Source organism: Marmota flaviventris, chromosome 3, assembly GCF_047511675.1.
Source record: "Marmota flaviventris isolate mMarFla1 chromosome 3, mMarFla1.hap1, whole genome shotgun sequence".
Lineage (NCBI taxonomy): Eukaryota > Metazoa > Chordata > Mammalia > Rodentia > Sciuridae > Marmota > Marmota flaviventris.
Window position 1 is genome coordinate 178,398,043 of NC_092500.1, and position 15,601 is coordinate 178,413,643.

General features: G+C 57.8%; 1 protein-coding gene across 1 annotated transcript in view; it reads right to left on the reverse strand.

The window, feature by feature from the left end:
- The window catches only part of Dlgap2 (DLG associated protein 2), a 589,656-nt gene that overhangs the window by 200,184 nt on the left and 373,871 nt on the right, over nucleotides 1–15,601 (reverse strand). The window contains exon 4 of the mRNA XM_071610646.1: nucleotides 11,720–11,752. Coding sequence (XP_071466747.1) covers nucleotides 11,720–11,752 — 33 coding nt within the window. The remainder of the gene's footprint in view (nucleotides 1–11,719; nucleotides 11,753–15,601) is intronic.

A 15,601-nucleotide genomic window follows, 5' to 3' on the forward strand; every position in this document is an offset into this window, starting at 1 on the left:
GCAGTGAACGTCAAGAGGCTCTAATGCATCCGCAGTCTGCCTGTCAGAATGCTCTCGTGCTTCTCCCCACGGAGCCAGAGCACCCTTCCCTGTGCACACCACACTCACAGCTGGACACTGCTCACCACCTTCTGCACCTGGCCTCAGTCCAGAGACACCGACTGCTGCACGGGCACAGCACGGACCAGCAGGAGCCCTGTTGGCCCTGGCCACACATCATTGCAGCTGCTGGAGGGTAAGGTAGGGCTGACCTGTGCTCCCTGCTATGACTAATACATCAGGTGTCCACCAAAAGCTCATGTGTGAGCCACCAAGAACATTCAGAGGTGAGATGATTAGACTATGACAGCCTGAACCCAATCAGTGCAGGAAGTCCCCTTATAGAGCTCCACTGGGTGGTAACTGCAGAGAGGTGGGGAGTGGCTGGAGTGGGTGGGTCCCTGGGGTGTGCCTTGGGATTTCTATTTTGCCTCTGGTGAGAGGAGCTCTCTCGGCTTCCTGATCGCCATCTCCAGAGCTGCTTCCCTCTGCTGCGTACTTTGCCATGATGCTCTGCCTCACCTTGGGCTCAGAGCTATGGATTCAGCTGTCTATGGACTGAGACCCCTGAAACCAGGAGCCAAAATAAACTCTTCCTCCTCTAAGTTGTGCCACAGGTGGGTCTTCTGGTCACAGTGAGCAAGCAGGCTCAAATGCACACGCACACCAAGGCTTTGCGGCTGGAGTTGCCTGTGGGCCGTGGGCACTGCTGGGTGGGTGGAGGTGAGGGCTCCCTGGCTGCCTGCAGCTCCACATCACCCCAGGCCATCTGCAGTGGGTGAGGCCCGCCCTGAAAGCAACCGCAAAGCAACTCACAGGGAAGGCAGGGACTGGCCTTGGGCAGGAACTCAGGACCCTGGGTCAGTGGTGGCACTGAAGAATCAGAAACAGAACACTTGCTCCAGGTCCCCTGGTCTTCCTTTCATGGCCACAGATCTCCCTGAGTGTCTGATGACATCCCCATCTTTGTGTCCCCAGAGTCACGCAGGCCTGTGGAAGAGCTCCGGGTGTGGCTTAGGGAATCCACGTGAACTTCCTGCGGGAGCCCACGGAGGCCTCACGGCGACGCGAGACCCAGTCACACAGTGGATCACTCTGAGGGTTCCTCCTAAGCTACATCCCAGAGAATCCCGACTGATTGTTCCAGAGACCCAGGAAGAAGCTGGGTTCCCTCAGGGGTTAGCAGTGTGTGCTCCAGGGCCTCCTTTTCCTCCCCCGTCCTACCGACACCTCCCCAGCCCAAGTGTGGATAATGGCAAGACCTGGGGGAACAGCCACCATCCTGGTGACAAGGTGTGGGGGGATGGCCATGGCCCTGGTGACAAGGTCTGGGGAACAGCCATCATCCTGGTGGCAGGGTCTGGAGGACAGCCACGGCCCTGGTGGCCGGGGATGGCCACGGTCCTTCAGGGTCTTTGGCCACGTCCATGCCCAGAGGCTCAGCTCTGCTCCACCTCCCCTGAGCAGGTCTGCTGGGCCTGGCAGTCGGCTGCTGGACAGTGAGGCTGCTGGGGGGCTGCAAATGTCTGCTGTCTCCCACTGAGCCCAGTCCAACCGAGGCACAGCACGGGGCACTGTGTCCCTCACTGGGGTGCCTTCTGAGGTGTGACCATCAATGGAGACACTCAGGGGGGTAATATGACCTTCCACACACCTCTACTTTGTGAGTGACCACAACTCATTAGTGGCCTATGCATCACCTTGTCCAGGTCCCTCAGGTGTGAGGGGACACAGAAGGGCCACCCTTGCTGTCCATCAAGACCCTAGGGCTGACATGAGATGAGCATGAACCTCACACCAGCTTCCCCCAACCCTGGTGGCCTCCAGCCTCAGCTTCCATGAGGCCAGTGCTTTGGCCTGATGGGCGGGACACCGGGCTGCGCTTTGCAGGCCTGACTCCTGCACCCAGCTCCGGCTGCTGCTGCCATGGGGGATTCCAGCCTTCCCTGAGCTCCAGTGCAGGAGCGCATGCGAGGAGCAGCTCTCTTACCTGTGCCGAGGAAGGCGCTGCACTGGGACTCGGGGAAAGTCCCCCACTGCTTCCTGCAGGAGAACTGGAATGCGAGGGAGAGTGGCAAGAACCCAGCTCATTCTCCCAGCCCTGAGCGCTGCTCCCGGAACCCATTCAGACACCACAGTCCCTGTATTTGGAAACCATTTGTCTTAAAAACCCAGATGAATAATGACCACCATCACGGTACCGCCACTAGATTGTCTACCACCTGTTCAGCAACAGCTGGCCTGACTGTCTTCAAAGGAACTTCCTGAGCATCTCTGGGCTTCCCCAACACCTGGGACAAGTCCTGGCCAACAGACTTGGAATAAATCAGAGAGAGAATCCACAAATGGACAAGGAACTTCAGGCAAAGCAAGACACAGAACTCACTGATCCAGCAGTCTTGAGCACTTCGCTAAACACTGCAACGTTCAGCGTCCCTGGAACGCAGTGCCACCTTCCCGACTGATTCAGGACGGAGCAGAGTCTGCGCAAGGTCTGGAGGTCCTGGGGGGAAGCTGGCCTGGCCCCAGAGCTGCTTAGTTCACACCCTATAGTCCTCATCCACCCCCACATTTTCTCTTCTGCAGAGCATGATTTAGCTTATTTAATCAACAGCTTGTCATCCGGCTTGGTAATGGTTAACCTTACAAGATCTGCTACTGTCAATCTCACGGGGATGTGGCAGGTTCCATGAATCTAAACAACAAGGAACGGTCATCCCTCATGACAATTCTGGCATTTTGAATAATGACCTCCTGTTGGCCAGCGCTGCAACACGTCCAGTAACAGGGGTCAGTTTCTTGACAGAAAGTCGATGGTGCAGAGTCAGAGCCAGGACCTAGGCCAACGCACACGCCAGGGGCAGCACCGGCCTTGAGCAGGCCCCGGTGAGCACAGGAGCACGCCCCAAGGCCCAGACCCTGAGGACGAGCACGAGGCCCAGCAGGCAGCCTCAAGTTGGCTCCAGGCCGCTGGTCCAGCCCTTCCCCCTGGGCCAGAGCCTGCCACGTCCCAGGAAAGGAGATGACCCTGACGCAGGGCAGGGTCACAGGAGAAGACACACATTTGGAAACTGCTTTCAGAGCAACAGCAGGGTGCAGAGTCCTGCCCGTGAGCCAGGATGGGTGTGGCCACACCAGGGCCTCCCCAGGATGGCAGTGGTCATACCAGGGCCCTCCCCAGGACAGGTGTGGTCACACCAGGGCCTCCCTAGGATGGGCAGTGGTCACACCAGGGCCTCCCTAGGACAGGCAGTGGTCACACCAGGGCCCTCCCCAGGATGAGCAGTGGTCATACCAGGTCTCCCCAGGATGGCAGTGGTCACACCAGGGCCTCCCTAGGACAGGCAGTGGTCACACCAGGGCCCTCCCCAGGATGGGCAGTGGTCATACCAGGTCTCCCCAGGATGGCAGTGGTCACACCAGGGCCTCCCCAGGACAGGCAGTGGTCACACCAGGGTCCTCCCTAGGATGGGCAGTGGTCACACCAGGGCCTCCCCAGGACAGGCAGTGGTCACACCAGGGTCCTCCCTAGGATGGGCAGTGGTCACACCAGGTCTCCCCAGGATGGCAGTGGTCATACCAGGGCCTCTCCAGGACAGGCAGTGGCCACACCAGGGCCTCCCCAGGACAGGCAGTGGTCACACCAGGGTCCTCCCTAGGATGGGCAGTGGTTACACCAGGGCCTCCCCAGGACGGGCAGTGATCACATCAGGCTCTCCCCAGGATGGCAGTGGTCATACCAGGTCTCCCCAGGATGGCAGTGGTCACACCAGGTCTCCCCAGGACGGGCAGTGATCACATCAGGCTCTCCCCAGGATGGGCAGTGGTCACACCAGGTCTCCCCAGGACGGGCAGTGGTCACACCAGGTCTCCCTAGGATGGCAGTGGTCATACCAGGTCTCCCCAGGATGGGCAGTGGTCACACCAGGTCTCCCCAGGATGGCAGTGGTCACACCAGGGCCTTTCTTGCCCAGGTCCGGTGAGTCCTTACCCCTGTTTCTAAAGGCTGCCAGAAAAGCTTGCTCCTGCACAATGAGCCTGTTCTGCAGGGCCCTTAGGTCCCCAATCCCCTGGCTCAGGGCCCTGCACATGGAATCCCCTTTGCTGGGTGAGACACCCACTACCTTCAAATCTCACAACCATGGTCAGCAGGGACAGCTTTGGTCACGGCCAGGCTCTGAGAGGGAGGCAGGTGCACAGTGAGATGGGAAGAGCATGGTGCAGGGGAAGGAGAACCGGGAGGCACTCCCAGCAGCCGCAGCCAGAGCCCAAGGCCTTGGCCACCCGCCCCACCAGGAAGGGGGGGCTCTGAGATTCCCAGTCCCTCCATAGCAAACCGTGCCGCCTCTGCGCCTCTCAGAAACCAGGAGGAGCAAATGTCCAGCCTGTGCCTCCAGAGGGTGGCTCCTCCCTCCAGTGACTTCCTGTGACTGCCAGCCTGCTGGTCAATCCTGGCCCCCGCTTGGCTCTGCCCCAGGCCCACGGCTCGAGTTCTGGTCATTACCTCACAAGATTGGTTGGGAGGAAACAGTATTCTGTGTTGGCATTTCCTTCCAAGGTCATTCTGCAGAGAGGCGTGGCGTGAAGCCTCGGCCATTCATTACTCATAAGGCTGCTAATGAGAGGGAACCGCAGAGCTAGGAAGGCACATCCATGACAACAGGGGCTTGGGGGCTGCCCGGCAGTCACACAGAGAGGCACACAGAGAAAGGAAGGTCCCAGCCTCAGCAGGGTTCCACGTGGGCCAGCTTTCCCCAGGCGCCCTGTGCACCCTGCCTTTTGGGACACCCTCCCAAGTTTCTTCCCAGACCCCGTGGTGTCCTGGGACGGTGCACCTGGGATGCTGGTGGGAAAATCAAAAGGGCCAGGGGCCAGCAGCTAGCCAGGAGGAGGACAAGCACCAGTGGGCAGGAAGGCGCCCAGGAGCCTCAGGATAGTCTGTCAGCACCCCCTCAGTGCAGAGAAGGCTTCTCACTGGGCACTGCGGCACACACCTGTGATCACAGTGGCTCAGGAGGCTGAGGCAGGAGGACCGTGAGCACAAAGCCAGCCCCAACCACCTAGCCAGGCCCTCAGCAACTCAGCAACCCTGTCTCTAAATAAATGTAAAAAAGGGCAGGGGTTGGCTCAGTGGGTAGAAGCTCCAGTCTCCCTGCCGATGGTCTCAGACCCATGGCTGACGCAGCTGCTCTGCAGGCCCTGTGAAGGCAGCCTCGATGCGCAGCCTGGCACCCGAGGGGGTAGGCGGGCAGCTGTGAGCCCCAGGGCCATGCTGCACACAAGCCTCCTGTCTTCAGCAGTGTCTTGGCCCCTGCCCAGTGGGAGGGAGACCCCAAAATGGTTCCGACAACACTGGCCAGTGGAGAGCTGCAGGGGCCCGCTAGGGAAACCAGGGGGTGAGTGGAGATGAACTAACTTCTGCAGAGGTACTTCATTCTCAGGAAATGCGTGTGCGTGCGCGCACACAGACACACACACACACACACACTCCACACACAGCACTTCTCCTTCCCTGGTCCTCCCGGCCCTCAGAGCTGACCAAACCCAGGAGCCGCAGGTCACTGCCGGTGACCGATATATAGGGCACGTGCTTTGTGCAGCTCCTTGGTTGGAGGAGGTTGACGGGGAGGGTGGCCACCTGGCCAGAGCATAGACTTTGAAGGTGGAACTCGTCCTGTGGACAATGAGGAACCTGACAAAATTTGAGGAAGGAAATGGTAGAATCTGACCCATCCTTCGGAGGTAGGGGCACATCTGGCCATAGCATCAGGGTGACCAGGAACAATTTTCAGGGCTTCTGAGGACCCCAGGGAGGAGAAAGCAGAGGTGCTGCCTCCTGCTCCACCCTGCCCCACCCAGAGAATGTCAGCCAGGTGTACCCGAGTCCATCCGGAAACCAAGAGGGGCCTGAGTTTCTGCAGGTGTTTTCACTCAAAAGCAGGGCTGCTGGAGTGAGGACGTGCTGAACTTCCGCACGCCACAGGAGTAGCTGGCCCCAGGCCCAGCACCACCCTGAACTCGCACTCCTGGCGGGCGGACAGCGACCCACGGCGGTACCAGGCGAGAGCTCGTCTGCTCTGGCTGGTGTGACCAGCAGCCCCTGTGCCCATGGGCAAGGCACGTGTGTCACAGGGTTGGGTGTGGCTTCCTCCCTCTGGCCCTTCGTTTCCAGTGCAGACATGGAGCTGCAGCCCCGTGGAGCACTAGTGACCCGGCTCTGCCTCTCAGGACACTCGAGTCCTGCCACGGTGCATTCTGTGCTCTGCTTCCTGCCCCTGCCCGCTCCTGGCTGCACTGAGAGCCACACTGAACTGGGGCACCTTACTCCCCTGACCGCCTCGGCAACCTTGGACATCACCCCAGTGTCACCTGCATCCATCCTGGTGACGGGGACCCCCTGAAAGTCACCACACTGCAGGCAGTCTGTCCACGTGCTTTCTCTGGCTACATGCAACATTATCTGCATCATGTTATGAAGTTTTACTTTGTGAAACGTGAGTGTATTTTATGTGCTTTTGGTCTTGGGGGTCTTTAGAGAGGAAGGCCAGGTTAACACCCCCTTCTCTCCACTCTGACTTTGCGTCCGTGCTTCCAGGCCCACCTTTGAGGACCTCGGCTCTTCTTTCCTATTATCTTTATGTCTCTCATGCAAGGCTCTAGGTGATGTCCTCAAGCCTATTTTCTAGTTTGCTCCTTCTCTCTCCAGCTCCGTCTAGCCCACTTTACAGAGACCACAAGGAAGCCAATTCTAATCACCACATGGTTCTAGCTCTTCACTTTGATTTTAACCTCTTTTTCATACCAGCTTACGTTTGGAGTTCCTTTCCTTTTAAAAGGAAGTTCATTCAATAATCTTCAGCATGCCCCATGCCCATGCAGCCTGCTGTTCCCAGTGTGTGGCTAGCTCGTTCTTGAGTTGCCCTACCTTCTCGCCCCCTGAGGTTTTTACTTGGGCTGTGACCCTATATTCTAAGCTTATCTAGAGTAGGGTGCTCATCCATGGAGGAGATGGCCCCTGCCCTGGGCATCAGAGGCTCTGTCCCCCAGAGCCTTGGTTGCTGATGGGGTCCTGTTCACAGACCTTACCCCGCAGTTGCTCCCCAGTGCCCAGGTGGTGGGCACGCAGAGCTGGCCCCTGCACCTGTGGTGAGCGTTTCTGTGGGAGAGTCATGCTCCACCCATAGCTCAGGGCCAGGGATGAACTGCTGCTACACTTTCCTGGCCAGTGGTTTTCTTTTGTCTCCTCACACACGGGGAGGTTCGCTGACCACATCTAACTACGGGGCTCAGGCCGGGTGCCTCCCTCCACCGCCTGGGCTCACTGGGCCACCACATCCCTGGGGCTGCAGCGTGCTGCACCAGCCTGGTTCTTTCTGGACTGGGTTTCTCAGCCTGGCTCAGGTCCCTTCCTGGGGCTGGTTTCTTTCCTTCTCTCATTCAAGCTGAGCGATGCAGTGAGGTGAATGTCACTGTGCCACACTGCAGCACGTTCACGTGTGTTTAGTGGGAAGGACAGTTCCTGCATCCACTCATTCTTCCACCTCTCCACGGCCCGTCACCCTGGACTTTCAGGACACTAAAACAGGGACAATTCTGGGGCCCTGGGAGACCAGCTGCATGGCTTTGCAGCTCCCACGTGACACTGGTTTTTCTGGAAGGCCTGGCCATGCCGAGAACTTTGTGGTGAGGGTCAGCTTCCCCTCCCTGTTTAAGAGTGGCCTTCAAGAAGGCCATCCCTGTCCGAAGCACACGACTCAAAGGCACACATGTCTCATGTGGGGAGTGTGCAGCAGAGAGGGGGGAAGAGGGACGCTGTGGGGGCAGAAGGGCAGCCACGTCCACTGTTCCAAAGCAGCCTCGACACCGAATCTGGACGTGACTTATCAAGATGACTCTTACACAGGCACAAAAACAAAGAGGAGTCTCCCATTGTCCAGAGTCACTGTGGGGAGAACCTCCGGTTTCTCATGTTAAAAAGTCAAAAATGAGATTCTGCTTAGGGGGCTGGCGATGTGGCTCAAGTGGTAACGCACTCGTCTGGCATGTGCGGAGCGCTGGGTTTGATCCTCAGCACCACATAAAATAAAATAAAGATGTTGTGTGTCCCGAAAACTGAAAACTAAATATCAAAATCTCTCTCTCTTTCTGAAAAAAAAAAAAAGATTCTACTTAGCACAGAAACCCCCTGCTACTTCCTAACCATGCACAGTGAAGGGGAAAGAGGTACTTCTGTTTCTTTCTTTCCATGCTAAATATAAGATTTCGTCAAAAATTCCCAGAGCAGCATGTGATTTGTGTGTTTCTAGAGGATTGAAATAAATACAAAACAAAATAAAAATAGATTTAGATGGGTAGAGTTTACCTTAAGCTTTTAAAGATCGTTTTTAAAACCTGCATTTTGCTTTCCCGTGTGTGTGGATGCCACCACAAGTAGCCCACTCCTCCCTGGAGTCACAATCTCAGGCATCTACTTCTGAGGACCTGTAAGCTGAAATGCACCCCAGTGATCTTGCCACTACTCCTGCATGCCAAGTGGGCGTCCTAACAGCTCGTCTCTTAGTTTCACTTCGGCTAAGCAGCATGGGTCTGAGCCGCTGTCTGCACACTGGAGAGGACTGTGGTAAGTGCTAGCCTCCATCATCAATACCCATCTTCCACATTACAACATCTATTTGCTGGGAGGGAAAATTAACCATAAAACGTAGGCAAAGACAAGTCCACGAGCCGGCATCTGCGGCCCTGCCAAATACCTGTATTTTTGTCCCGTAGTCTTACTAATACGCAAATGGTAGCTATCATGCACCTGTCAATGAAGTTTGAAAATTATTTACACTCTTAAATAATTTCTCTGCATCAAATTGACAGATGGTACAGGAATTTTTGCTGTGTTGAGATAAACTAACAGTAGTTCTCTTGTTGTATGGCCAGTAAATTCACTGTTTAAAATGAACAGGAAATGCAAGGAAAATGATACGAATTGAGGCAGTCTCAGAATTAAACTGGCAAGTTATTACAACAACTGAAATTGTTCTTAGTAATCTTATGGCTATTTATCTGTTTTAAGATGGGTCTCTGCAGCAGTGGTGGGTCTGCACACAACTAAAAGACCCCCGCATTTCAGGTGGACCCACACCTCCAGGACTCACAGCTGGGTGACCTCTGTATTTTGAATCAAAAGAAAGACGCCCGTAAATAGCAGCAGATCCCAAAGCATCACCCCTCATAGAAACAGTCCTCCAGGTCTCAGGAGCTTGCAGTACAGACAGGCAATGGCTTGTTTGTGGAAGTTCCTGTCTACATTTTATAACACTTATAACTTGGGGTACCCTGAAAACCAGGACCTGCCACTCTAGGGGCTACAGCTGTAGAATTCTGAGGCCTCTGGGGTCCTATAAATGGCCCTGCTTGACTCATTTGCTCCACAGGTATTATTCTCTGAGACTGCCAATCATCGAATCTTCACCAAAGAACACTCTCTCCAACAGATGGTGTTCCACCCACCCTGGAAGAAAGGCACAGGGCTGCTAACAGCTTCAAACATGGGGGAGAAACGCTGGTGCTCAACTCGGGACCTCAGGAGAGGTGCGGCCAGCTCGGAGCTGCTCAGTGTCCAGGCCTGGCCCTGACCTCTCCTGCACAGAGCGTTTGTGAGCTAGCTAATAGGTGCTGCCGAAGCAATGACTGAACCAAAGCGGATTCCAGATTCCATCCCTGCACCCAGCCAGCTCTCAGACTGATTCCTTAAATGATTTAAAACGTATGAATATTCATCTGACAGTGCGTCTCAAAAGATAGGGCAGAGCCGAGGCAGCCCTTCCTGGCTATCTCTGATCTAGAGCAATCCTGCCCGCATATCTGAGCCCCAGGAGGCCCCAGGGCACCGTGTCACATCAGGGAGCAGGGGAGGCAGGGGCAGCCAGCCTCACTGCCCTCATCCCATGCCCCCCAGACCCCAACCTCAGCCGGACGGTCCTCCTTGCCCCACGGTCTCCTCTGGCCAGACAGCTGGGATCCTTCTCCGGGGAGTTGATCCATCCTCTAGGGCAGTGATGGACACACTGGGTCCCTCTCCTGTGATGCACAGCTCAACTGGCGCTGCTGAGGTTGGCGATGTGCAGATTAAACCAGGGAAGGAGACAGGCACCCCAGGCGACCAGGTGGGCATGCTGCTGGGATGACTCAGGTGTGGGGCTGGGAACCTGGAGCAGAGCGACCCACTTCTCTGAGTACAAGTACACTGCAGCATCTCAGGTCAGCCCAGGAGACCGGTGGACTTTGGCTCCACATGACTGCCCAGAACATTCACAGAAATGGCCCGACACCCACCGTGGTGAGTGCCCTGCGGCCTGAATCTGAATCAGCATGATTCACCACACCTCCCTGCCACCCAACAGCACTGAGCCACGTGCAGTGGGGGGACAATCCACGCAGCACACAGCCCTGGGCAGGACACAGGCGTGCGTTATCAGGAGCAGCAGATGGGAGCAGCCTGAGGACACATCTCAACTTCTCCAGCACAGGAGCACCCAGAGCCTCCCACAAGGGCACGGACAGCCAGACACGGACAGCCGGCACACGCTCCTGGGTGGGAAAGACAGGAGCAGCCATAGAGGCAGACACCGAAGGACACAGACAGGTGGGGGACCTCACAGCTCACATCTGCCTTGGCATCCCCAGGACCCATGTCCCCACCCACGGTCCCCATTCTGAGAAGCCCTGAGTCCAGCCACAGAGGCTTTGTGCAAAAGAGAAGCTCGCGACATTGAGATGTGGGCTACTGACTTCACCTTTGATGCTTCTAGGCAGGCACAAGCACTCAGCGGCACCAGGAACAGCAGAAGCCCTGGTCCAGTGCCCCAGTTACCTCCCAGTTGAGGAAACCACGTGTGGTAGAATTTCCAAGTTAGTGTGCCTTCTCTTGTTTTTCATTTTCGGGTAAGATCTAGGTGGGTCCAAGCTGCAGCACTGAGCAAACAGGTCTCCGGAGCATTCTGCGGGAGCTCTGGCACCCGCAGGCAGGCCGGGCCAGGCTGTCTCCCCAGGCCCTGGGACTGCCTGTTTCCAAACCCGTTGGCATCTTTCTGCTGAGAGCAGACTACAGAACAGAACCCAGCTTAACTGGAGTCCCCGCCCTGGGGGCGAGAGTCTGCATGCTCCTTCATGCCCCAATCCTGCATTGAAAACCCTGCACAGTCCGGCTTTTGCTATCTTGCAACATAGCTAGCAAATGGTCAGTTCAGAAGACCCACTTTCAAGTGTGCCCTAGACATCGAGACTCCGGGTGGAGTTCAAACTCCGCAGACTGTCAACGGCCAGTGACGGCCAGCAATGGCCCACATGCCACTCGGTTCCAAACACTCATCGTCCCTGGCACCTTCAGTAATATATTTAAAGCCAAAAATATGTTTTGATATCTATTATTTGGAGAAACATGGCTAAAATTTGCAAATCAAAAACAGAGAAAGAAAGAAAAGAAAGGACTGCAGTTGGCTGTGGCACTGGTGCTTCCCCCGCCCAGCGCTCAGGTGCCTTACCTGACTTTACTCAGTTTCCATCAACACCACAAAGAACACACTTCCAACGCCGCCTTCTCTAAGGAGCCCCAGCTTCCGTCAACACCAATGCAGCCTCACCCCCAGGCGTCCCCACCTGAGCAGGTGAACAGGGCAGGAGTACTCACCTTCCGGCTCCCCGCAGAGGGTGCACTGCGACTCTGCAACAGAACAGAGAGAAGGGTTACTCCCAGAGCGCAGCCCGCAGGGCCCATCACACGCACAGCCACACGCCGCAGCTCCACGGACGGGGAGCAGCTGGGCCACGCCACAATCTGGAGACCTCGGCAGACGCAGCCATCCGGACCTCGCACTTCAGCAGGCTTTCCCCAAAACCACCCCTGACAGATGTCTTCTGTGTTACATTGCATTAAAATAATGACCTCACTCTACCACAGGCACAGGCACCGTCAGATACTCTGTCGTCCCTGCGCCCGGCTCAGCACACTCAAGCTACTTAGACAGAAAAAGAATGGTCTATTTTGCCATTTAATTTCAATATTTAAATTTTACTTTGCCTAAAACTCTGTTGTATCTCCTTTCAGACACATGAATCATGAGCAAAGGTAAAACATATTTTGGTAGAAACACTAAAATCTACAAATATGGGTGGAACCCTGCACAAAGGCCCATGACTTCACATTCGGCTCCGTAGAACCAAGGAAGGTGCCGGCATCGTGACCTTGATCCCCAGGCTGTGAGACACAAGTGCACAGAGGTGCGAGGGGAGGCAGGATTTGGCCACCATCACTCTCCTGTAGGACTTTGGGGCAGGGGACCCCGCAGCCCTGACACAGGCACAGTGATGTCCACCGCAGGGCTGGGAGGAATCAAGGAGCCGGTGTGTCCACTGTGACAGCAGCTGGGTTTGGTCCTGGCCCTGCTGGCTGCTGGGCCCACACCACCAGGCAAGCACATACTCCCGTCCCACTGACAGCCCAGGGCCACAGGGGAGGCATGGCCACGGGGGTGAAACTGGGGACAAGCTGTAGACAGGAGAAGGGAACAGCCACACCCAGGAGGCCTGGGGAGGGTGGCCAAGCAGGGCTGCAGACTCGTCTGCAGGAGCCTCCTGACAGGGTTCGTGGCAGGGGCTGGGGACATCTGGAGGGCACTGGGGAGCTGCACATTGGGGTCTCTTCTGGATGAGAAGCAGGAGGGAGCCTCTTATTCACTGTCCATGTGCTGGCCTCTGTGGGCAGTGGGAGGGAAGGGGGCCCCTGGTGGAGGGGCTGGGAGACCATGTCCTGGGCCCACAGTGGGCAGTGGGAAGGGAGAGGGCCCCAGGCAGGGGGGCTGGGAGACCACAACCTGGGCCCACAGTGGACAGTGGGAAGGGAGAGGGCCCCAGGCAGGGGGGCTGGGAGACCACAACCTGGGCCCACAGTGGACAGTGGGAGGGAAGGGGGCCCAGGTAGCAGGGTTGGGAGACCACAGCCTGTGTCCTTGTGGGCAGTGGGAAGGGAGGGGGCCCCTGGTGGAGGGGATGGGAGACCATGTCCTGGGCCCACAGTGGGCAGTGGGAAGGGAGAGGGCCCCAGGCAGGGGGGCTGGGAGACCACAACCTGGGCCCACAGTGGACAGTGGGAGGGAAGGGGGCCCCAGGTAGCAGGGTTGTGAGACCACAGCCTGTGTCCTTGTGGGCAGTGGGAAGGGAGGGGGCCCCTGGTGGAGGGGATGGGAGACCATGTCCTGGGCCCACAGTGGGCAGTGGGAAGGGAGGGGACCCCTGGTGGAGGGGCTGGGAGACCACAGCCTGGGCCCACAGTGGACAGTGGGAGGGAAAGGGGCCCCTAGGGACTGGACATCCACAGTGTGCTGTGTTCCTGGAACGTGCTTCCAACCTGATTCTGGACCACACTCTGCCATTAAGGACGCAGCCCAGGGTTGGCCTCACACGCAGCCCAGGCCACATCTTCAGGAACTGTGACCTTCATGTGCTGAGCCTAGCCATGGGCTGGCCCAACCATGAGGGGGTACACCTCCCCGCCTCCTCTACAGAGGCCGACTGAGCCTCCCAGGGCAGCCCTGGGTTATCAGGCGAGGTGGCGAGGTCTGTGCTCTTTCCAGTGGATGCATTTGGGGAAGCGAATCTGCGTTGAAGCAGTTGACTCCAGAGAGCACCAAGGCTCAGTGTGCTGGGATCTGGGACAAATGCCAGCACACAGGAGCCACCAGCCTGCCACTGGTAGGCCCGTGGGGCATCCCGCTCCCCGTTCTACAGGTCAGTCTCCAGAAGCAGAACCACCTGCCGTGGGCTGGCTGACCTCACCAAGCACACTCCTGACGGTAATGACCCCACGCCACACTGAAGACCCCTGCTCCCCCGGGCAGCTCCTACCCTCATCAGGGTCCTGGAGAGCAGGGTCAGGCAGCCCAAAGGGTCAGCAGGGCACAGCAGTGAAACTCAGGAGGCACGGCACGCGCTGCAGTCACACCCTCCCTGCAGAGCTCACCTGGGAGCTGCCGGTTCGGCCAGTGACCTGGGGTTTCCCAGAGGTGGGAGAACGCACCAGGGGAAGGAGCCTGGGGCAGCTCACTATGCAGACCACCCCCAGCCGGGGGCGAGTCCTGCAGGGGCCTCAGGGCATGCACATCCTTTGCACAGAGGAACGCGGACCCTCCACACTCAGCCTGGCTGCACATTGGTTCACGTCCTTCCGTCGATCAGAGAATGTGAACGGCAGAGGGTCCTCGTAGAGAGCCAGGTCATGCCAATGGAAATACAGCATGTGTGCCTTCCCTGGCATTGAGACCCTTCAGTGAGGAGGAACGTGTGAGCCAGCCGGCGTAGACAACCCACCATGAGCCAGCCGGCGCAGACCTAGAATGAGGACCAAGTAGCCTGTGTTCTAGCAGGTGGAGACCTTCAGTGCTGTGAGCCAGTGGGAGGAGGCCCACCGAGAGGACCAGGGGGCCCGTCTGTAGCAGGTGCTGCAGGCTTGGTGTCCCGCTTGTGCTCCTGTAGCAGGCCGCGTGGCACCTGGGGGAGGTGTTCACTGGGGCAAGCCCTCCAGGAGTTCCTGGGCTCAGTCACTTCCTGTCTGCCTCCCAGCCACCCCGAGGTGACAGTCTCCTCTGTCACATCCTTCCCCCACGGGGCTGTGCCTCAGCACAGCACAAAACCACAGGCCACCCAACCCTGCCCTGAAACCTCTGAAACTGTCAGCCAGAATCAACCTCCCCTCCTTAGAAGCGATTATCTCAGCGTCTCAGTGACAGGCCAGCACGGCAGTCAGGTCCTCGCTGTAGGCGTAGGGAGGAGCGGGTCTCCTCAGAGGCGGGACCTGTGCGGGCGGCTCGGTACACGGGGTGAAGGCAGGGGTGGCTTGGGGTCCTTCTCTAGAAGTCACTTGGGGTCCTCACATGCTACAGCAGGGGGCTGCGTTCCTCACTGGCTGCCTGGGGAGCCTGCCTGGGCAGGAGGCGCCAGCCAGGCCGAGCAGCAGGCAGGTCAAACTGCAGGACGTCTGGACCCCAGGGTCGTCCTGCAGAAGGGGCGGGAGGGGACGGAGAGGCGGCGGTGTCCTGGGGAGGCACCGTCCAACAGGGATGGCAGCACCAGGGACAACGGCAGGCATTGCTGAGGCCACGTCTGTACCTCAAGGCCTACGCCGGGTCCTTTGTCATCTCCTTCTGTGACTCTGAGAATGAGTGGGGACACAGGGTACCTGACAGGGCCACAGTTTAATCACGACTCACCATAAAATACTGTTCCACACAGGAATGTGCGGCTCATCCCCACAGAGCACAGGACAGGAGGCCGGGCATCGAGGGCTCGGACCCAGCGTGCCGGTGATCGGGGGAGGCCTGGCTCTAGGCCACATGTCGGCCTCCGAGCCTTGACTTACCCTCTCACCCGCTTCCGAGGGTGGGCGGAGCCACTGCTGGCAGCAAAGGGAACAAGTTCCGCAGGACACGGGCCCAGTGGCAGGCGCCCTGCTGGGGCTAGTGCAGGCCAGGCCCTGCCTGCATCCCCTGCCTCGCGCGCTCCCCTGGGCACTCCCTGC